At 47.0% G+C, this 24025-nt stretch overlaps 1 protein-coding gene across 1 annotated transcript; it reads right to left on the reverse strand.

The window, feature by feature from the left end:
• Positions 1-17623: 17623 nt before the first annotated feature.
• Positions 17624-23817, reverse strand: SNAPIN (SNAP associated protein). Its single transcript, XM_077463872.1, has 4 exons — positions 23654-23817; positions 18909-18955; positions 18583-18701; positions 17624-18440 (listed from the first exon to the last, which is right to left on the reverse strand). The coding sequence occupies exons 1-4, from the start codon at positions 23779-23781 to the stop codon at positions 18336-18338; spliced, it is 399 nt and encodes a 132-aa protein (XP_077319998.1). The 5' UTR covers positions 23782-23817; the 3' UTR covers positions 17624-18335.
• Between the last annotated feature and the right edge of the window lie 208 nt (positions 23818-24025).

Below are 24025 nucleotides of genomic sequence, written 5' to 3' on the forward strand. Positions count from 1 at the left end.
TCTGCACCCCTCATTCCTAAACAAACCCCATATTGTTCTCGCTGCACCCCTCATTCCTAAACAAACTCCATATTGTTCTCTCTGCACCCCTCATTCTTAGAAGAACCCTATACTGTCCTCTCTGCACCCCTCCTTCCTAGAGGAACCCCATATTGTTCTCCCTGCACCCCTCATTCTTAGAAAAACCCCATATTGTTCTCTATGCACCCCTCATTCCTAAACAAACCCCATATTGTCCTCTCTGCACCCCTCATTCCTAAAGGAACCCCATATTGTTCTCTCTGCACCCCTCATTCTTAGAAAAACCCCATACTGTCCTCTCTGCACCCCTCATTCCTAAACAAACCCCATATTGTCCTCTCTGCACCCCTCCTTCCTAGAGGAACCCCATATTGTTCTCTCTGCACCCCTCATTCTTAGAAAAACCCCATACTGTCCTCTCTGCACCCCTCATTCCTAAACAAACCCCATATTGTTCTCGCTGCACCCCTCATTCCTAAACAAACTCCATATTGTTCTCTCTGCACCCCTCATTCTTAGAAGAACCCTATACTGCCTTCTCTGCTTCCCTCATGTGTAGAGGAACCCCATATTGCTCTCTTTGTGTCCATCATTCTTATAGGAACCCCATACTGTCCTCTCTGCACCCCTCATTCCTAAAGGAACCCCATACTGTCCTGGAGAAACTCCAAACTTTCCTTCCTCTCTGTATTGGGGGAGCACCATTCTACCCTTTCTGTACCACTAAACACCCCTTAATCCTAGAGGAGCCCCCATACTGTCCTCTCTGCACTGCTTCTTCCTAGAGGAACTCCATACTATCCTCTCTGCACCCCTCATTTGCAGAGGAACCCCATATCGATCTCTTTGCGTCCATCATTCTTATAGGAACCCCATACTGTCCTCTCTGCACCCCTCATTCCTAAAGGAACCCCATACCGTCCTCTCTGCACCCCTCATTCCTAAAGGAATCCTATACTGTCCTCTCTGCATTTTTCATTCCTAGAGAAAGCCCATACCGTCCTCTCTGCTTCCCTCAGTTCTGGAGGAATTCCATATTTTCCTTCCTCGCTCAGTCTTGGGGGAACATCATTCTGCTCTTTCTGTACCTCTAAACACTCCTAAAGTTACCCCATAATGTCCTCACTGAACCCCTTATTTGTAGAGGAACTCCATACTGTCCTCTCTGCACCCCTTACTTGTAGAGGAACTCTATATTGTCCTCTCTGCATTCCTCATTCGTAGAAGAACCCCATACTGTCCTCACTGTATACCTCATACTAGAGGAACCCTATACTATCCTCTCTGCACCCCTTATTCCTAGAGGAACCCTATACTGTCCTCTCCGCACCCCTCATTCCTAAACAAACTCCATATTGTTCTCTCTGCACCCCTCATTCCTAAAGAAACCCCATATTGTTCTCTCTGCACCCCTCGTTCTTAGAAAAACCCTATACTGCCTTCTCTGCTTCCCTCATGTGTAGAGGAACCCCATATTGCTCTCATTGCATCCATCATTCTTATAGGAACCCCATACTGTCCTCTCTGCACCCCTCATTCCTAAAGGAACCCCACACTGTCCTGGAGAAACTCCAAACTTTCCTTCCTCTCTGTATTGGGGGAGCACCATTCTACCCTTTCTGTACCACTAAACACCCCTTAATCCTAGAGGAACCCCATAATATCCTCTCTGCACCCCTCATTCCTAAAGGAATCCTATACTGTCCTCTCTGCATTTCTCATTCCTAGAGAAACCCCATACTGCCCTCTCTGCTTCCCTCAGTTCTGGAGGAATTCCATATTTTCCTTCCTCGCTCAGTCTTGGGGGAACACCATTCTGCTCTTTCTGTACCTCTAAACACTCCTAAGTCCTAAAGGAACCCCATACTGTCCATCTCCGAACCCCTTATTCGTAGAGGAACTCAATACTGTCTTCTCTGCACCCCTTACTCATAGAAGAACTCTATACTGTCCTCTCTGCATTCCTCATTCACAGAAGAACCCCATACTGTCCTCACTGTATACCCCATCCTAAAGGAACCCTATACTATCCTCTCTGCACCCCTTATTCCTAGAGGAACCCTATACTGCCCTCTTTGCACCCCTTATTCCTAGAGGAACCACATACTGTCCTCTCTGCATCCCTTACAACCCCATATTTTTCTCTCTGCATGCATCATTTTTAGAGGAACCCCATGCTGTACTTTCTGTACCCCTCATTCCTAGAGGAACCCCATACTGTCCTCCCGGCTTTTCTCATTCCTAGAGGAACCCCATACTGTCCTCTCTGCTTTCTTTGTTCCTAGAGGAACTCCATACTGTCTTCTTTGCACCCCTCATTCCTGGAGGAATCCCATACTGTCCTCTTTGCATCCCTCATTTCCATAGGAAACTTATACTGTCCTCTCTGCACCCCTTAGTCCTGGAAGAACCAAATACTGTCCTCTCTGCTTTCCCCGGTCCTGGAGGGACCCCATATTGTCCTTCCTCCCTCAGTCCTGAAGGAAGCCCATTCTGCCCTCTCTGTACCTCCTTCAACATCCCTTAGTCCTAGAGGAACCTAGAGCAACCCCATACTTCCCTCTCTACATGCATCATTACTGGGGGAACCTTACACTGTCCTCCCTCTTTACCTCAATCCTGCAAGGCTCCTATGCGTCACCTTCTTCTCTACTGCTCAATCCAGGGGGAACCCTATACTATCCTAGCTGCTCCTCCTGGAGGGGCCTTATACTGTCCTCCCTGACCCCCTTAATCTTTCAGGGATCCCATACTGTCCTCCCTGCACCCCCTCAGTCCTGGAGGAACCCTATACTCAGTCCTGGACCGTCAAACGCACCTGACAATTGCAGAAGCATTTCAAACTGATTCCACTGACATTCCAATCCCGCAAGACTTACCGATCCTGCCGAGAGAGGAACATAACTGGAAAAAAAAAACCAAACCCTCTTCTAGAACTGATGCCAAACCCAGAACCTCCTCTAGAACTGATCCTAAATCTAAACTCTCTTCTAGAGCTGATCCCCAATTCAGACCCTCTTCTAGAACTGATCCCAAACCCAGAACCTCCTCTAGAACTGATCCTAAATCTAAACTCTCTTCTAGAGCTGATCCCCAATTCAGACCCTCTTCTAGAACTGATCCCAAACCCAGAACCTCCTCTAGAACTGATCCTAAATCTAAACTCTCTTCTAGAGCTGATCCCCAATTCAGACCCTCTTCTAGAACTGATCCCAAACCCAGAACCTCCTCTAGAACTGATCCTAAATCTAAACTCTCTTCTAGAGCTGATCCCCAATTCAGACCCTCTTCTAGAACTGATCCCAAACCCAGAACCTCCTCTAGAACTGATCCTAAATCTAAACTCTCTTCTAGAGCTGATCCCCAATTCAGACCCTCTTCTAGAACTGATCCCAAACCCAGAACCTCCTCTAGAACTGATCCTAAATCTAAACTCTCTTCTAGAGCTGATCCCCAATTCAGACCCTCTTCTAGAACTGATCCCAAACCCAGAACCTCCTCTAGAACTGATCCTAAATCTAAACTCTCTTCTAGAACTGATCCCCAATTCAGACCCTCTTCTAGAACTGATCCCAAACCCAGAACCTCCTCTAGAACTGATCCTAAATCTAAACTCTCTTCTAGAGCTGATCCCCAATTCAGACCCTCTTCTAGAACTGATCCCAAACCCAGAACCTCCTCTAGAACTGATCCTAAATCTAAACTCTCTTCTAGAACTGATCCCCAATTCAGAATATCTTCTTGAACGGATCCCAAATATAGAGCCTCTTCTTGAACTGAACCCAAACCCAGAACCTCCTCTAGAACTGATCCTAAATCCAAACTCTCTTCTAGAACTGGTCCCCAATTCAGAATATCTTCTTGAACGGATCCTAAACCCAGAACCTCTAGAACTGATCCTAAATCCACACTCTCTTCTAGAACTGGTCCCCAATTCAGAATATCTTCTTGAACGGATCCCAAACCCAGAACCTCCTCTAAAACTGATCCTAAATCCAAACTCTCTTCTAGAACTGGTCCCCAATTCAGAATATCTTCTTGAACGTATCCCAAATATAGAGCCTCTTCTTGAACTGAACCCAAACCCAGAACCTCCTCTAGAACTGATCCTAAATCCAAACTCTCTTCTAGAACTGGTCCCCAATTCAGAATATCTTCTTGAACGGATCCTAAACCCAGAACCTCTAGAACTGATCCTAAATCCACACTCTCTTCTAGAACTGGTCCCCAATTCAGAATATCTTCTTGAACGGATCCCAAACCCAGAACTTCCTCTAAAACTGATCCTAAATCCAAACTCTCTTCTAGAACTGGTCCCCAATTCAGAATATCTTCTTGAACGGATCCCAAATATAGAGCCTCTTCTTGAACTGAACCCAAACCCAGAACCTCCTCTAGAACTGATCCTAAATCCAAACTCTCTTCTAGAACTGGTCCCCAATTCAGAATATCTTCTTGAACGGATCCCAAACCCAGAACCTCTAGAACTGATCCTAAATCCAAACTCTCTTCTAGAACTGGTCCCCAATTCAGAATATCTTCTTGAACGGATCCTAAACCCAGAACCTCTAGAACTGATCCTAAATCCACACTCTCTTCTAGAACTGGTCCCCAATTCAGAATATCTTCTTGAACGGATCCCAAACCCAGAACCTCCTCTAAAACTGATCCTAAATCCAAACTCTCTTCTAGAACTGGTCCCCAATTCAGAATATCTTCTTGAACGGATCCCAAACCCAGAACCTCCTCTAAAACTGATCCTAAATCCAAACTCTCTTCTAGAACTGGTCCCCAATTCAGAATATCTTCTTGAACGGATCCCAAATATAGAGCCTCTTCTTGAACTGAACCCAAACCCAGAACCTCCTCTAGAACTGATCCTAAATCCAAACTCTCTTCTAGAACTGGTCCCCAATTCAGAATATCTTCTTGAATGGATCCTAAACCCAGAACCTCTAGAACTGATCCTAAATCCACACTCTCTTCTAGAACTGGTCCCCAATTCAGAATATCTTCTTGAACGGATCCCAAACCCAGAACCTCCTCTAAAACTGATCCTAAATCCAAACTCTCTTCTAGAACTGGTCCCCAATTCAGAATATCTTCTTGAACGGATCCCAAATATAGAGCCTCTTCTTGAACTGAACCCAAACCCAGAACCTCCTCTAGAACTGATCCTAAATCCATACTCTCTTCTAGAACTGATCCCCAATTGCTGGTATGTCCAAAAATAAAATGAGCATCCGATGGAAGCTGTACGTCTGCAGGGCCGGACTCCACAGGGGGGGTGGCATGGTGGTGTTTGGGGACGGGATGCTGATGTGGCTGGTGACTCTGGATAGGTAAATTCACTCTGCACCCAGTACCTGAAACAAGTTGGGGTTTGGACTCCTGGTCTGCCAAGTGTAAAGATTATTGGCTTGTTCACACCGAGTGCAGGGCGGTTTCCTGCGCGTTACTGCAATGCAATGTGCGTGGCGGCCCCTGAAGGACGCTGCCTGCCTGGGTAAGACAAGGAAGTTCTGTGACGTCACCGGATCAGCTAGAAGACTGCAGGAAAAAGGTTTGGGGGGGGGGGGGGGTTGCTGAGATCCCAGAGTTCCCCTTTAAACACGGCACACTATGGTAATAAAAGTTTATGTTCTTCGTTTTGGACTGAGCGGAGACCCGGTCTGGTTCTACTGCTATCGGGGAGAGATTTCACTGCACTTCCTGTCCTGCTGACAACGGTGTCGCTAAACAGGGGAAACCTCTAACACTTGTGTGAACGATCGCAAACGAGCGATTTGCCATTGATAAAAAAATCCAACACCTACAGTACTGATGGAAAAAATTATCAAATTAAAACGATCAATCTACATTATGATTGGTTCTCTGATATACGTGTAGATACTCGATTAATCAAAAGCAAAATTTCCCCACAGCCAATCAACTAACTCAAGTCAAAACAATCGATGCGGTTCACTGTTCATATTCAATCATTTCAGTCCCATCACTATTGATACATTTCATTGATAATAGATATTAGGCTGATCGTACTGATATGAGAGTGTGGCCACCTTAGCACCTTCTCCTAATGAGGTCCAGGTGCTACAAGATGATCTCCCAGTGCCAGAAACATGTTCAATGAGACGCCATTCCACCCACCCAGTGCATGATTAAAGTCAAACCTTTCGGCGTGGATATGAGAAGACGGGAGGGAAGTCTATGGCTTCCAGTGACAAATGATGGTCTCCGGCTCCACGGGCCGACAACTGGAGAGATGAACCTACCGAGAAGGCGTCCATCCAAGGTGACACTAAAAATGGTGTCAATTCACTTATCTCCGGCCTTCAACCAGCTCTGAGATCTGAGAACGTGAAAACGAGAGCGATGAACCTTCTGAGTTGGCGCCCATCCACGGTGACGCTAAAAATGGCATCAATTAACTTATCTCCGAAGTTCACCCAACTCTGAGAGCACTACAAACAGAGCCATGAACCTTCCAAGAAGGTGTCCATCCATGGTGACTCTAAAAATGGTGTCAATTCACTTATCGCCAGAGTGCACCCAACTCTGAGAGCACGACAACCAGAGCCATGAACCTTCCAAGAAGGTGTCCATCCATGGTGACGCTAAAAATGGTGTCAATTAACTTATCTCCGGAGTTCACCCAACTCTGAGAGCACGACAACCAGAGCCATGAACCTTCCAAGAAGGTGTCCATCCATGGTGACACTAAAAATGGTGTCAATTAACTTATCTCCGGAGTGCACCCAACTCTGAGAGAACGACAACCAGAGCCATGAACCTTCCAGGAAGGTGTCCATCCATGGTGACACTAAAAATGGTGTCAATTAACTTATCTCCGGGGTGCACCCAACTCTGAGAGCACGACAACCAGGGCCATGAACCTTCCAAGAAGGTGTCCATCCATGGTGACACTAAAAATGGTGTCAATTAACTTATCTCCGGAGTTCACCCAACTCTGAGAGCACGACAACCAGAGCCATGAACCTTCCAAGAAGGTGTCCATCCATGGTGACACTAAAAATGGTGTCAATTAACTTATCTCCGGAGTTCACCCAACTCTGAGAGCACGACAACCAGAGCCATGAACCTTCCAAGAAGGTGTCCATCCATGGTGACACTAAAAATGGTGTCAATTAACTTATCTCCGGAGTTCACCCAACTCTGAGAGCACGACAACCAGAGCCATGAACCTTCCAAGAAGGTGTCCATCCATGGTGACACTAAAAATGGTGTCAATTAACTTATCTCCGGAGTGCACCCAACTCTGAGAGCACGACAACCAGAGCCATGAACCTTCCAAGAAGGTGTCCATCCATGGTGACACTAAAAATGGTGTCAATTAACTTATCTCCGGAGTTCACCCAACTCTGAGAGCACTACAACCAGAGCCATGAACCTTCCAAGAAGGTGTCCATCCATGGTGACACTAAAAATGGTGTCAATTAACTTATCCCCGGAGTTCACCCAACTCTTAGAGCACGACAACCAGAGCCATGAACCTTCCAAGAAGGTGTCCATCCATGGTGACGCTAAAAATGGTGTCAATTAACTTATCTCCGGAGTGCACCCAACTCTGAGAGCATGACAACCAGAGCCATGAACCTTCCAAGAAGGTGTCCATCCATGGTGACACTAAAAATGGTGTCAATTAACTTATCTCCGGAGTTCACCCAACTCTGAGAGCACTACAACCAGAGCCATGAACCTTCCAAGAAGGTGTCCATCCATGGTGACACTAAAAATGGTGTCAATTAACTTATCCCCGGAGTTCACCCAACTCTTAGAGCACGACAACCAGAGCCATGAACCTTCCAAGAAGGTGTCCATCCATGGTGACGCTAAAAATGGTGTCAATTAACTTATCTCCGGAGTGCACCCAACTCTGAGAGAATGACAACCAGAGCCATGAACCTTCCAAGAAGGTGTCCATCCATGGTGACACTAAAAATGGTGTCAATTAACTTATCTCCGGAGTTCACCCAACTCTGAGAGCACGACAACCAGAGCCATGAACCTTCCAAGAAGGTGTCCATCCATGGTGGCGCTAAAAATGGTGTCAATTCACTTATCTCCGGAGTGCACCCAACTCTGAGAGCATGACAACCAGAGCCATGAACCTTCCAAGAAGGTGTCCATCCATGGCGACGCTAAAAATGGCGTCAATTCACTTATCTCCGGAGTTCACCCAACTCTGAGAGCACGACAACCAGAGCCATGAACCTTCCAAGAAGGTGTCCATCCATGGTGGCACTAAAAATTGTGTCAATTCACTTATCTCCGGAGTGCACCCAACTCTGAGAGCATGACAACCAGAGCCATGAACCTTCCAAGAAGGTGTCCATCCATGGTGACACTAAAAATAGTGTCAATTCACTTATCTCCGGAGTTCACCCAACTCTGAGAGCACGACAACCAGAGCCATGAACCTTCCAAGAAGGTGTCCATCCATGGTGACTCTAAAAATGGCGTCAATTCACTTATCTCCGGAGTTCACCCAACTCTGAGAGCACGACAACCAGAGCCATGAACCTTCCAAGAAGGTGTCCATCCATGCAGACGCTAAAAATGGTGTCAATTAACTTATCTCCGGAGTTCACCCAACTCTGAGAGCACGACAACCAGAGCCATGAACCTTCCAAGAAGGTGTCCATCCATGGTGACACTAAAAATGGTGTCAATTAACTTATCTCCGGAGTTCACACAACTCTGAGAGCACGACAACCAGAGCCATGAACCTTCCAAGAAGGTGTCCATCCATGGTGACGCTAAAAATGGTGTCAATTAACTTATCTCCGGAGTGCACCCAACTCTGAGAGAAGGACAACCAGAGCCATGAACCTTCCAAGAAGGTGTCCATCCATGGTGACGCTAAAAATTGTGTCAATTAACTTATCCCCGGAGTGCACCCAACTCTTAGAGCACGACAACCAGAGCCATGAACCTTCCAAGAAGGTGTCCATCCATGGTGACGCTAAAAATGGTGTCAATTAACTTATCCCCGGAGTGCACCCAACTCTTAGAGCACGACAACCAGAGCCATGAACCTTCCAAGAAGGTGTCCATCCATGGTGACGCTAAAAATGGTGTCAATTAACTTATCTCCGGAGTGCACCCAACTCTGAGAGCACGACAACCAGAGCCATGAACCTTCCAAGAAGGTGTCCATCCATGGTGACGCTAAAAATGGTGTCAATTCACTTATCTCCGGAGTTCACCCAACTCTGAGAGCACGACAACCAGAGCCATGAACCTTCCAAGAAGGTGTCCATCCATGGTGACGCTAAAAATGGTGTCAATTAACTTATCTTCGGAGTGCACCCAACTCTGAGAGCACGACAACCAGAGCCATGAACCTTCCAAGAAGGCGTCCATCCATGGTGACGCTAAAAATGGTGTCAATTCACTTATCGCCAGAGTTAATCCAACTCAGATCTAAGGGCACAACAGCCTGATCTATGAACCTTCTGAGAAGGTGTCCATCCACAGTTATGCAAAAATGGCATCAATTCACTTATCTCCGGAGTCCATGCAACTCTGAGATCTGATCGCTTAACAGTCGGAGCAACACAGAGTTTCCAAGTTGTATATTTGTGTTTTCTTAGTTTTTTTTCTTTCCAAAATTGTATTTTCATTACGTTCTATATGTTTTCATTTTTTTTTTTTTTTTTAAGGGTGGACCCCACAGGAGAAATGGCTCAGTGTTTAGTTCTTCTGTTTAGTAAACCCAGAGTCATGAGATCGAATCCCACTGTTTCCTTCTTTTATGTTCACCATCCTGGATGGCTGGGAGGTAAGTGCTCTGGCTGGTAAGATAGGATGCTGTGAGTTCAAACCATTTCTTTAACACTTTATAATTCAACCAGTCCTCGTCTAGGAGAGAAAAAAGAAGAGCAAACCAAGGCTAAATAAGGAGCAGAGGGCTTGGTGGGAAATTCCCCAGAAGATGCCGTGGAATTATAAGTCCTCCAGTCCTTGTTCTAGAGATATAGGAGGATCAGCACACCAGCCTATATAAGGGAGGCATAGCTGGGTGGTAAGTCCTTCAGAGGCTAAGAAAGGTGCTATGAGTCCCGACCATTCCTTTTTTTTTTCTTTATAATTCTACTAGTCCATGTCCCGGAGAAATAGGAGGATGAGTACACCATGCTATGCAAAGAGGAGATGGCTGGGTGGTAAGTGCTCTGGATGGTGAGCAGGCACTGTGGGTTCGAACCCTTCCTTTACCTCTTTATATTTTCACCAGTCCTTGTTCTGGAGAAATTCGAGGATGAGTACACCATTCTACGTAAAGAGGAGATGGCTGGGTGGTAAGTGCTCTGGATGGTGAGCAGGCACTGTGGGTTCGAACCCTTCCTTTACCTCTTTATATTTTCACCAGTCCTTGTTCTGGAGAAATAGGAGGACGAACACATAGTTCTCTGGGAGGAGGAGATGGCTCAGAGGACTAATAGCGGCATCATGAATGAATGTGAGTGATGGGGCTAAGAGTTCAAATCCCTAAGTGGTCTCCTGGTGGCTCTGGACATGTCACCTCACCTCCAATGTCCTAGGTAGTGACCCACATGAGCTGTAGGCCCCCTGTGGAGCACTGGTGGCACGGGCAGCTGGCATCACATGAGAGTGCCAGGTTGGTCACTGGTTCCCTGGGCAAAATGACCTTGATCATCACAGGAGGTTGGCATGGATGGATGAGGTTTTTTTAATGCCTCCCACCTTTGATAAAAGAAAAAAACATTTCTCTTCTTAGGGTGTTCTCTCTCTTCAACCTCCCACACTTATGGTGGATCTGGGAGGTGCTTGTATTCCCACTACTTATGTTGGCACCTTCAACCTCTGATCTCCCATGTTCTGGAGGACCTGGTGTTACCACTGCTGGGAACTCTCATGGTGGGGAGACAGAGTCTCCAGGAGATGTCAGCCCTGGGATTTGAACTCACAGCTGTAGAGTCTACAGCCGGAGGACTTACCTCTGAGCCACCACCTCCTCCCACACCTCAATGTGCTCGTCCATCATACTTCAGGTCAAGACCTAAAACATAATAAGGAGAAAGATGACCTCTGAGCCATCGTTCATCCAACACATCTGCCAATTATAAAGCAACCAGTAAACGGAATTAGCGGACAGAGCCCCCTGAGCACATGATATGCAGACACAGTAGGTGTCCTGCCAAGAAAAAAAGATAGGGATGATCCAACCAAAAGGTTAAAACCTCTATATGTTTACTCCCACTGGACACCAGGACACTTTCTACTCCCATGGGCCTTAGTCTGGCCCCCATAAAGTCTGAAGGAGAGTACTGGCCCTTTGTTTAGAAAGTTTGGAGACCCCTGCTTTAGATCATCACCTACTGAGTACAGTGCCACCTACAGGAGCAGGGAGCTACTTGCAACTTTAAAAAAAAAAAAAGACAGTTGAAGGGGGGACCTTCTGGTGGCCAAAACTCCCCATCACATGGAACATCCAAGGTAGATGGCACAGCGGTACAAACAAAAGGAGTTTACTGATACACAAGGGTAGCATCAAGCCCAAGTGGTGGGTGCCGTGTCCTCCAATGAATGCAGAGAAAGGGATCATATGTAGGAGTAAGCTCTGCTTCAGGTCATCAACTACCCCAACATCACAACAGGGCAGGTAGATAATGGACTGTAAAATAGACCAACCATGTTATATAAATGATATATAGGCTGCTGTCTGCAAAGCTTCTCAACCAAATCTACCTTATAACAATGTAACGTATGACGACCAACTTGCCACCATACACACCTGAAAAATCATAGGGTGATGGTGGTGCTTACTGAAATGCACTGGAACCAGTACAGCCCTGTATGTTTGATAACATACAACTTGGACAATGGTTTTCCAGATCCATTGTGAGATACAGTATGAGGGCCTTCTACCACCTCAACCTATGAAACCCAGATGTGGCCTTCAAAATACACCTAATGGGGTCTGACTACATTCAAAGGGCGTAAGGCCAGCTACTCAGGTTGGACCGGCTTCGTACAAAGCGATGGAAGCACTAGGTCTTCATTTATGTGGAAAATTAGACATGAAAAGCTGGCCATAGATGGTTCCAACATCGGCCGGTTTAACAGGGACCGGCCAAGATTTGAACCATCTATGGGAAGGCTGATTGTACCAAAGTCGATCCATAGCCACTAGCAATAATCACTGTGTTCTCCCAAAAGAGATGGCTTCCCCCCACGTCTCCAACACCAGGAGAACTCAATAGCTCTGCATCATCTATGGCTTGTCAAAGAGTCTTGGATAGGAGGACAACCTTATCTTTACGAAGGACCAAAAATAGAGGACCGACCCCCGCCAATTTGGAGACTCGACATGCCGAAATAATGGCTACTAAAGAATTCCACTTTCTGAGAGAGGCTCTCCTCAATATCCTCGAAAAGGTGACTTTTGCAACAGACAATACCAAGTTAAGGCCCCAATGGCGACTATAGCGGGCCTGACGGTGAGGACAACCGCTTTAACCTCCTAAAATAAAAGGTTCGTACAAACGGGATGCTAAAAAAAAAAAACGGCCAATGCCGACACTCGACTCTCTTAATTGTGCTTTACCCTGTGCTTGAGAAAATCTAGGAGATGGGCAGTAGAGAAAGAAAGAACGAGGGCATACCACTAGAGACTCGTGCCACCCAAAACACATCTTCCCAAGTACGATCGTAAACCTTAAAGAGACAGGGCCTTGCAAGCCTTAAGCATGGTGTGGATGACCTCTTCCAGTAACCCTCTGTCCCTCAGCACTTAGCTTTCAACAACCACTCCAGCTGTAAAAGGAGGGTGGTATATGGGCCCTTAAGACAACAGGTCTTCCCTGCAGCAGTAGATGCCATGGAGCATCCACTGCCAGACGATCGATATCCACGCACCAAGACCTGCACGGCCAATCCAGAGCAAACAGGACCACCGTAATCCCCTCGACTTCTATCCAGAATAGTAGTATTGGCCAAAATTCTATATCAGCATATCTCCACTTGCCATATTTGCCCAAGGGTCCTTTGACTTTGCCACAGTCCTGTCCAACCCTTGACCGAAGCGTGACTCTAGAAGAAGATCGACATTTGGTGTTCCCCGTGGCTGGTGGAGTTGTTGGAAGGCCCACTCCCCCTGATCCAAGGCAATGATGACTGAATTTGTTTGGTTGCCCGTATTCTACCCCTAGTATGAGTTGGAATACGACTCTTTGACCGTCTTAGGACGTTGGACCCTTCTCATGCTCTTGGTCCTCCTAATGGCTTATATACACCAACGCCTTGGCGTTCTCCAAGTATACGGACAGAGGGTGTCACTTTAGGGTGTCCAGGGCTCATCTGTTTACTAGAAGTTCAAGGATATTGATAGGATGCAGGGGCTCCAAGAACCGCCCCCACCGCGTGGACTAGAGACGCGGTACTCCTCTCCAGCCATACAGGCTGGCGTCCAGCGCTCCTATTTACCAGCGCAGTGGGAGGAACGCCTTTCCCGACAAGCAGAAGATGGCAATGGCTCCTCAAAACTATAGAGGACTTTGTCAGGTGACTTACCTCGATCCCCCATGTCTAGGGACAGAAGAGTTCCACCAAGACAGGCCGCTCTGGTGTTGCACCTTCAGGAACGCTTTTGAAGGCCACCACCAAGAACCTCAAAACTCTTTGTGTGTGTCGGCAAAACTGACCACCACCTCCATGCATGCAGTAGGTGAGCTCGAAGTTTCGTTGGACTTTGTCAGGTGACTTACCTTGATCCCCCTTGTCAAGGGACAGAAGAGTTCCACCAAGACTGGCCGCTCTGGTGTTGCACCTTCAGGAACGCTTTTGAAGGCCACCACCACCAAGAACCTCAAAACTCTTTGTGTGTGTCGGCAAATTGACAACCACCTCCATGCATGCAGTAGGTGAGCTCGAAGTTTCGTTGGACTTTCTCAGGTGACTTACCTTGATCCCCCTTGTCAAGGGACAGAAGAGTTCCATCAAGACTGGCCGCTCTGGTGTTGCACCTTCAGGAACGCTTTGAAGGCCACCACCACCAAGAGCCTCAAAACTCTGTCAATTTGCCGACACACACAAAGAGTTTTGAGGTTCTTGGTGGTGGTGGCCTTCAAAAGCGTTCCTGAAGGTGCAACACCAGAGCGGCCTGTCTTGGTGGAACTCTACTGTCCCTAGACAAGGGGGATCGAGGTAAGTCACCTGACAAAGTCCAACGAAACTTCAAGCTCACCTACTGCATGCATGGAGGTGGTTGTCAGTTTTGCCGACACACACAAAGAGTTTTGAGGCTCTTGGTGGTGGTGGCCTTCAAAGCGTTCCTGAAGGTGCAACACCAGAGCGGCCTGTCTTGGTGGAACTCTACTGTCCCTAGACAAGGGGGGATCGAGGTAAGTCACCTGACAAAGTCCAACGAAACTTCAAGCTCACCTACTGCATGCATGGAGGTGGTTGTCAATTTGCCGACACACACAAAACCACCTCCATGCATGCGGTAGGTGACCTTGAAGTTTTTTTTTTTCGAAATGGAAGGAACGCCTTGGCCTGGTTGGTATCCAAGACAAACCAGAGGTGGAGAGGCCGAAACAACGAGGACGTCTCAAGATTTAAAATCCACCCGATCTCCTTCAGAGTCCACATTCTGCAGGATAGGTTGACCTTTTTTTTTTTAGTTGTACCTACTGCCCCCTCTCCTGTAGGTGGCAGTACACCCAATAGGTGATGCTCTAAAGCAGAAGCTGCGTCCGCCAAAAAAATAAAATAAAAAAAAGCGAAATCTCACATTTTGTAAGGTACCAGTCCTTGGATGTAGATGCCGCATTCCTTTTCTTTATTTTAAACAGAACATTTTCAGCAAGGACAGAAAAACTGCCTTTGATCCTGCCATAAATCCAGTGTCCCGATGAACTGAAATTCCAAAAAAACAATCTTATCGGCTTTCTTCTATCAACTACAGAACACCTCCCCCCTCTCCTCATCATAACGTAGGAGGAGGTGTACAGAACACCACTTAAGTCGGGGGGGGGGGGGGCAACCAGTAGCCCTCCAGCTGAACTACATTTCCCAGGAGGCATTGCAAGGCTTGGCAGTTACAATTACTCCCAGAGGCATGATGGGGGACTTGTAGCTCCGCAAACAGCTGGATGGCCCACCCCCTGACCTAAGCTTTGGAGAGGAGGACTGGTGGAGGCGTTTTGTAGTCCTGCACTAGGTGGCGACAACGCTCCTCCTCCACAGATACAGCACAGTGAGGTTTTGTCACAATAGGACAGGAAGCGCGTTACTTCCCTAGGGAAGGAAGTATGTAAAGGACGGGGGGAAAAGAGAAAACAAATGCAGCCGCCACATCTAAGGACTGGTATGCAGCAATATAAAAAGATTTTCCCTCACAGAATGCGCTGCAGTCATCCCCGAGATCCGGCCAGATATAAAAGACATAAATTAACGCAACTTCGTAATTAAATGTATTTTTCAAATGCAATCCGGGTAAGACGCCGAACGTGACCTGCTGTCTCTCGCAGTCCCAGAGAGCGTGAGATGAAGAAGCAGCACAAGGAGCCAATCAGTTCACATTCCTACAAGGGGGCATGCTGATAGGAGGAGACAAAAGAGTGGCGGGGAGATGCATTCGTCGCGGCGTTGCTTCCCCCTGTCCAGTCGCAGGTTGGGGGCTCGTCCGGGATGACCTGAGATTAGGGGGAAAGCAGGCTGAAGGACGCTGACCGTTACACTGGGGACATCTGGTGGCAGAAAATAAGCACTGCAATGGAAAGGATGAGTAGGTTGAAGGATGCTGGCCATTAGACTGGGGACATCTGGTGGCGGAACACAAGTACTGCAGGGGAAATCTCTGGAGGTGAACATTGCAGCAAACGCTGGTTTGTCACCAGTCGGGGGGCTCATCCGGGATGACCTGAGATTAGGGGGAAAAGCAGGCTGAAGGACGCTGACCGTTACACTGGGGACATCTGGTGGCAGAAAATAAGCACTGCAGGTGAAATCTCTGGAGGTGAATATTTCGGAAAACGCTGGTTTGTCACAAGTTGGGGGCTCGTCCGGGATGACCTGAATTTAGGGGGGGGGGGGAGCAGGTTGAAGGACGCTGACCATTAGACTGGGGACATCTGGTGGCGGAACACAAGTACTGCATGGGGAAATCTATGGAGGTGAACATTGCAGCAAAACGCTGGTTTGTCAGAAGTTGGGGGACTCACCCAGGGTGACCTGAGTTTAAGGGGGAAGCAGGTTGCAGGACGCTGATCGTTAGACTGGGGACATCTGGTGGCAGAAAATAAGTACTGCAGGGGAAATCTCTGGGAGGTGAATATTGCAGCAAACGCTGGTTTTATTTTATCTTGTAAAACGGGCTACTCACATTTATTTTATTATTTATGGGTGGAGTTCGGCTTTTAACCACTAGAGATCCGCCCTATAGCCGAATGACGGCTACAGCGCGGACCTGCTTTGCCGGGACGACGCCTATTGACGTCGTCCCGTGCACGAGCGGCCTGCGCGCCCCGCTCTGTGATCGGCGAGTCTATGAGACTCGCCTGATCACGGATCTGAGCAAGGGGGGGGGGGGGGTCCGATCCCGACCCCTTATCACGTGATCAGCTGTCAGCCAATGACAGCTGATCATGTGACAAAACAGAGCCGGTAATTGGCTATTTTTCCTCCTCACACTGACAGCGCGAGGAGAGATAAAAAAAAAAGCCGATCACCGGCGGCCGTGATCGGGACTTCAGTCCCGATCACAGCCAGCTTATCAGTGCCCACCTGCCCCCACCACCCAGATATTAAAAAAAGTGCCACCCATCAGTGCCCACGGTGCCATACATCAGTGCCCACGGTGTCATACATCAGTACCCACGGTGCCATACATCAGTGCCCACGGTGCCATACATCAGTGCCCACGGTGCCATAAATCAATGCCCACGGTGCCATAAATCAGTGCCCACGGTGCCATAAATCAGTGCCCACAGTGCCATACATCAGTACCCACAGTGCCATACATCAGTGCCCACAGTGCTATACATCAGTACCCACAGTGCCATACATCAGTGCCCACGGTGCCATACATCAGTGCCCATGGTGCCATAAATCAGTGCCCACGGTGCCATACATCAGTGCCCACAGTGCCATACATCAGTACCCACAGTGCCATACATCAGTGCCCACAGTGCTATACATCAGTACCCACAGTGCTATACATCAGTGCCCACAGTGCCATACATCAGTGCCCACGGTGCCATACATCAGTGCCCACAGTGCTATACATCAGTACCCACAGTGCCATACATCAGTGTCCACGGTGCCACCTATCAGTGCCCACAATCTGCCTCAACAACATTGCTGCACCTCAGTGCCACATATCCGTGCCCATCACTGTCATCTACCAATGCCCATTAGTGCCCAGCAGTGCCACCTATCAGAGCCACCTATCAGTGCCCATCAGTCCCATCTATCAGTGGTACCTATTAGTGCTACCCATCAGTGCCATCTTTGCCCATCAGTGCCCATTAGTACTGCCTTATTTGTGCCTATCGGTGCCACCTTATCTGTGCCTAGTACCACGTTATATATTTTTACTTCAAGGACCCGGAAAGAATTCACACTACTTTTATTTTTTATTTTATTTTTGCTGATAATATTTATTGTTACAATCGCAGAGCAGGAATTATTAAAGCTGGTATTCACAGAATAGAAAAAAAAAAAAAAAACTACAATGAGAAGATGGGCGCTCACTCTGTACAGACCAGAGGTGGACAATCTGCAGCAGTCGAGGGACTACAGGTCCCAGTGTTGCTCTAGGACAGGGCATGCCGGGACACGCAGCAAAAAAAACGTCCGACATAAACCATAAATCGGCCGCATCAAGACACACGACACCGACTCCCCCCCTCCCCCACACTAGGGCCCAGCTTGGGGAAGGAACTGCGTAAAAAAAAAAACACACAACGGGTCACATGACTAGAGCGCGAGTAACAAGGCCGTAACGTAGCACCATCTTTACGGAACGCAGACGGGAGGGGGAGACTTGATTGGTAAGACAGGGGAGGAGGGGCCTGCGTCCTCCCGCCCCTTATTGCCGCCAAGCTACGAAATGGAAGTCATGCATCACAACGAAAGGCTCTTCTCCTAGCGCAGTCTCCTTTTTTTCTTTCTTTTTTTTGGCACTTGGCGCCCCCTTTTTTTTTTTGGAAGTTGTCACGCCGGGACGCTTCCTGCGCACCTGGGCTGGCCGGGGTCTCCAGGAAAAAAAAAGGGAAGAGGATGGCTCAACTCCAGAGGTTTCCCCCCCCCTCCCCCGCCGCTTGGCCTCACTTGTTGGGGGAGGTCGGGGAGTGGTGCGCTCCCGATTCCAGCATGGCCCTCCTCCGCGCCGTCTCTTTGGCCACGCTGTGATTCAGGCGCCTCAGACGCTCCTGTGACAACGGGAAAGCCACCGGTTAGACACAAAGGTTGGAGGGGGGGAGGGGAGGAGGGGGGAGGGGGGGGAGATGTGTGTGTGTGTGTGTTGTAAACGGATGACGGGGGTTATGGGCGCCGCGCGCGCGCCCCCCTCACCTGTGCGTTCTGCAGGATGTTGTTCACCAAGACCACCCTGCGGCGCGCGTTCAGCAGCTTCTTCACGTACGGGTCCAGGTCCAGCGCCACCTTTTGGTCCTCGTTGATCTTGCAGAGTTCTGGAGGGGAGGAAGAAGCAAAAAAAAAGAAAAGAAAAAAAAAAAAACGTATGAGGAACAGAAAGACAAATAAAAAAAAAAAAAATGGCGGCCGTTACGTCGCCTACAGAAAAGGAGGTCGGAGGTCACGGAAAACAAAAGCGGCTTCCATCATAAATAAAAACCGCCCCCCCCCCCCCCCCGCTATTCACCCCGGGAGGTACCTACCGGACGCCAGGCTGTCAATGTGCTCCCGCAGGTCCACCTGACTCTCCCTGTAAAGAAAGGAGACAGGCATGAAGGTTAATGTATGATCTCCGTCTGCGGTGTGAGAACTGACACTTCCCGTGAAGAGACAAGAACACTGACCCTCCCCCCCCCCCCCAAACCATAACACCGGCACTGAGCCCAGCTATGGGGGGGGGGGGGGGTTGTATCCTAACTATGGAGGTGGGGGGGAGGGGGAGGTATCCTAAAAGGTGACCACACACTATGCCTGTAGTGACGGAGAACCTCGGCACCCCAGATGTTTTGGAACTACATTTCCCATGATGCTCCTCTACACTGCAGAGTCCATGAGGATCAATACAGCTCCAAAACATGCGAGGTGCCGAGGCTCGCCATCGCTGCCCTGTACAATCTCCATCTGGATTTACCATCATCTATATACAGTATCTGACTAAAGTAAGTACGCCCCCCCCTCAGTCACAGTTGCATAGTTAGGGTGCAAAAAAAAAAAGACACAAGTCCATCCAGTTCAACCACAAAAAAAAAATAAATATATCATTTAGGCCACAGACATCATTCAGATATTGCCGTTTTCAGCCGGCGATTTCCGGCACCATAAGAACGATCATAGCGGCTGTTCCGACGCTTGATCGTTCTTACGGGCGGCGGGAGGGGACGCCCCCCCCTCCTCCTCCCGCCGCTTCTACCGACTCACCGTTTCCATCGACAGGATCCGCCGGCCCCCCAGCATGTGATCATAGAGATTTCCGGCGGACCAGATCGTCCCCGGAGTCTCTATGATCGTTCGGAGGCCGGGCGCCAGGTTATGACGTCACGCCCCGGCCTCGGTATTCAAATTAACGGCGCCGATCTGGCTAGGAAGCCAGGATCGTTTTTTTTTTTTTTTTTATTCTTTCCAGCCTAGAGGTGAGATGTGGGGTCTTATTGACCCCCCCCCCCCCATATCTCACAGTAAATATGTCCAATCGTGCCATATTCCTATTACAAGGGATGTTTACATTCCATGTAATAGGAATAAAAGTCATCATTTTTTTTTTTTTTTTTATTGTTAATTTTATTTTTATTTTTTTAGTTTTACACTTAAAAAAAAAAAAAAAAAAAAAAAAGATGACTTTTATTCCTAAGTGTAAAACTAAAAAATAAAACTAACAATAAAAAAAAAAAAAGATGACTTTTATTCCTAAGTGTAAAACTAAAAAATAAAAAATAAAACTAGCAATAAAAAAAAAAAAAAAAGATGACTTTTATTCCTAAGTGTAAAACTAAAAAAAAAAAAATAAAAAAAAACTAACAATAGTGTGATAGTGTAAAACTAAAAAAATAAAAATAAAACTAACAATAAGAAAAAAAAAAAAACTGTGTAAAACTAAAAAATAAAACTAACAATAAAAAAAAAAAAAAAAAAAAAAAAAAGATGACTTTTATTCCTAAGTGTAAAACTAAAAAAAAATAAATAAAACTAACAATAAAAAAAAAAAAAAAAAAGATGACTTTTATTCCTAAGTGTAAAACTAAAAAAATAAAACTAACAATAAAAAAAAAAAAAAAGATGACTTTTATTCCTAAGTGTAAAACTAAAAAATAAAAAATAAAACTAACAATAAAAAAATAAAAAAAAAATAAAAAAAAAGATGACTTTTATTCCTAAGTGTAAAACTAAAAAAATAAAACTAACAATAAAAAAAAAAAAAATAAAATAAAAAAAGATGACTTTTATTCCTAAGTGTAAAACTAAAAAATAAAAAATAAAACTAACAATAAAAAAAAAAAAAAAGATGACTTTTATTCCTAAGTGTAAAACTAAAAAAAATAAAATAAAACTAATAAAAAAAAAAAAAAAAAAAGATGACTTTTATTCCTAAGTGTAAAACTAAAAAATAAAAAATAAAACTAACAATAAAAAAATAAAAAAAAAATAAAAAAAAAGATGACTTTTATTCCTAAGTGTAAAACTAAAAAAATAAAACTAACAATAAAAAAAAAAAAAAAATAAAAAAAGATGACTTTTATTCCTAAGTGTAAAACTAAAAAATAAAACTAACAATAAAAAAAAAAAAAAAGATGACTTTTATTCCTAAGTGTAAAACTAAAAAAAATAAAATAAAACTAATAAAAAAAAAAAAAAAAAAAGATGACTTTTATTCCTAAGTGTAAAACTAAAAAAATAAAACTAACAATAAAAAAATAAAAAATAAATAAAAAAAAAGATGACTTTTATTCCTAAGTGTAAAACTAAAAAAATAAAACTAACAATAAAAAAAAAAAAAAAATAAAATAAAAAAAGATGACTTTTATTCCTAAGTGTAAAACTAAAAAATAAAAAATAAAACTAACAATAAAAAAAAAAAAAAAGATGACTTTTATTCCTAAGTGTAAAACTAAAAAAAATAAAATAAAACTAACAATAAAAAAAAAAAAAAAAAAGATGACTTTTATTCCTAAGTGTAAAACTAAAAAATAAAAAATAAAACTAACAATAAAAAAAAAAAAAAAAAAAAAAAAAAAGAAGATGACTTTTATTCCTAAGTGTAAAACTAAAAAAATAAAAATAAAACTAACAATAAAAAAAAAAAAAAAAAAAAAAAAAAAAAAAGATGACTTTTATTCCTAAGTGTAAAACTAAAAAAATAAAAATAAAATTAACAATAAAAAAAAAAAAAAAAAATTTTAAGCGCCCCTGTCCCCGTGAGCTCGCACAGAGAAGCGAACGTATACGTAAGTCCCGCCCACATATGAAAACGGTGTTCAAACCACACATGTGAGGTATCGCCGCGAACGTTAGAGCGAGAGCAATAATTCTGGCCCTAGACCTCCTCTGTAACCCAAAACATGTAACCAGTAAAAAAAAAATTTAAAGCGTTGCCTATGGGGATTTTTAAATACCAAAGTTTGGCGCCATTCCACGAGTGCGCGTGCAATTTTGAAGTGTGACATGTTGGGTATCTATTTACTCGGCGTATCCTCCTCTTTCACATTATGCAAAAAAAAAATTGGGCTAACTTTACTGTTTTTTTTTTTTTTTAAGCACGAAACTGTTTTTTTTTTCAGAAAAAAAAAACGCGTTCGAAAAATTGCTGCGCAAATACCGTGCGAGATAAAAAGTTGCAACGACCGCCATTGTATTCTCCGGGGTCTTTGCTATAAAAAAAAACATATATAATGTTTGGGAGTTCTTTGTAATTGTCTAGCAAAAAAATTAGGAATTTTACATGTAGGCGAGAAATGTCAGAATTGGCCTGGGGGGCGCAAAGTGGTTAAAATAATGACACTTACCCGCCCAGCGCGCCCGCGATGTCGGCACCCGAAGCCGGTCTCTCGATCGTCTCTCGGGTGCTGCCGCCCCATCTTGGGTATGGGAATCAGGAAGTGGAGCCTTTGCTGCTTCATTTCCCGGTTCCCTACTGCGCATGCGCGAGCCGCGCGGCGCAATAAGGACGGTCCCCGCTGTCTCTGGGATCCGCGTGTTTCCCAGCAGGCAGCGGAGGGACCCGCAGGAAGTGGCGTAAATATCTGCAGATTCTGCGGATATCTATGCCGGAAGTGCAGGTATCTGCACCCCCCTCCCCCCTGAAAGGTGCCAATTGTGGCGCCGGAGGGGGGGGGGGGGGGAGGATTCCAATGAGCGGAAGTTCCACTTTAGGGTGGAGCTCCGCTTTAATGTCTAAACCACTGGCAACAAAAGTCAGGACACCCCTAAGTGAAAATCTCCACATTGGGCCCAATCGGCTATTTTCCCTCCCCCCGGTGTCATGTGACTCGTTAGTGTTACAAGGTCTCAGGTGTGAATGGGGAGCAGGTGTGTTACATTTGGTGTTATCACTCTCACTCTCTCATACTGGTCACTGGAAGTACAACATGGCACCTCATGGCAAAGGACAGGGCCCCTCCGGGTATGGGGGGGAGGGGAGGACAGGGCGGGGCCCTCCGGGTATAGGGGGGGGAAGGACAGGGGGGGGCCCTTCCAGTATGAGGGGGGAGGGGAGGGGGGACAGCGAGGGGCCCCTCCAGGGATGAGGGGGGAAGGGAGGACAGGGCAGGGCCCTCCGGGGATGAGGGGGGAGGGGAAGGGGGAGGGGCAAGGCCCCTCCGAGGATGAGGGGGGAGGGGAGAACTGTGCGGAGCCCCTCCAGGGATGAGGGGGGAGGGGATGACAGGGCGGGGCCCTCCGGGGATGAGGGGGAGGGGAGGACAGGGCGGGGCCCTCCGAGTATGGGGGGGGAGACAGGGCGGGGCCCTTCCAGGATGAGGGGGGAGGGGAGGGGGGACAGCGAGGGGCCCCTCCAGGGATGAGGGGGGAGGGGAGAACTGTGTGGAGCCCCTCCAGGGATGAGGGGTGAGGGGAGGACAGGGCGGGGCCCTCCGGGGATGAGGGAGGAGGGGAAGGGGGGCAGGGCAAGGCCCCTCTGAGGATGAGGGGGGAGGGGAGGGGAGAACTGTGTGGAGCCCCTCCAGGGATGAGGGGGGAGGGGGTGACAGGGCGGGGCCCTCCAGGGATGAGGGGGGAGGGGAGGACAGGGCGGGGCCCCTCTGAGGGGGAGGGGAGGACAGGGCAGGGCCCTCCGGGGATGAGGGGGGGACAGGGAGGGGCCCCTCAGATACAGAATGGTGGGCGGAGTCAGATATGGGACCCCCAAGGCACAGGATGGTGGGTGGAGTCAGACAAGTGGGCGGAGACGTATTTGACCCTCACAGAGGGCGGAGTCATCCCTAGCCCCGCCCCTCACCGCACGGCGTGCACATGGCAGTCCAGCTGATGTACGGCGGGCTTCAGGAGCTCCAATAATCCCTCCGCGAACACATCCCGCCCGGGAGACACCGGAACCGCCATCTTACACCGGACCGGAAATGACATCACGCCGCCCAGTCCTACCCCCGCACTCCGGGGATAAAGCATTCCGGGAACACCAGAGGCCGATCCCCCTGTGTCCCCATTTCCGCCGCCACCTTCCCTTAGTCTTTTCCGCCTCACTATTGTGTATTCGAGCTCCGGCAACATGGCGGCTCCCCGCTGACTGAACACACTGGACCGCGGACATTTCTGACCCAGGAATACAGGAAAGCAGGGAGAGTCACTGGAGCCCAACCAGATGTAAACA

The sequence above is a fragment of the Lithobates pipiens genome, unplaced genomic scaffold, assembly GCF_037356315.1.
Source record: "Lithobates pipiens isolate NorthernLeopardFrog02 unplaced genomic scaffold, aLitPip1_a1.2 Scaffold_30, whole genome shotgun sequence".
Classification (NCBI taxonomy): domain Eukaryota; kingdom Metazoa; phylum Chordata; class Amphibia; order Anura; family Ranidae; genus Lithobates; species Lithobates pipiens.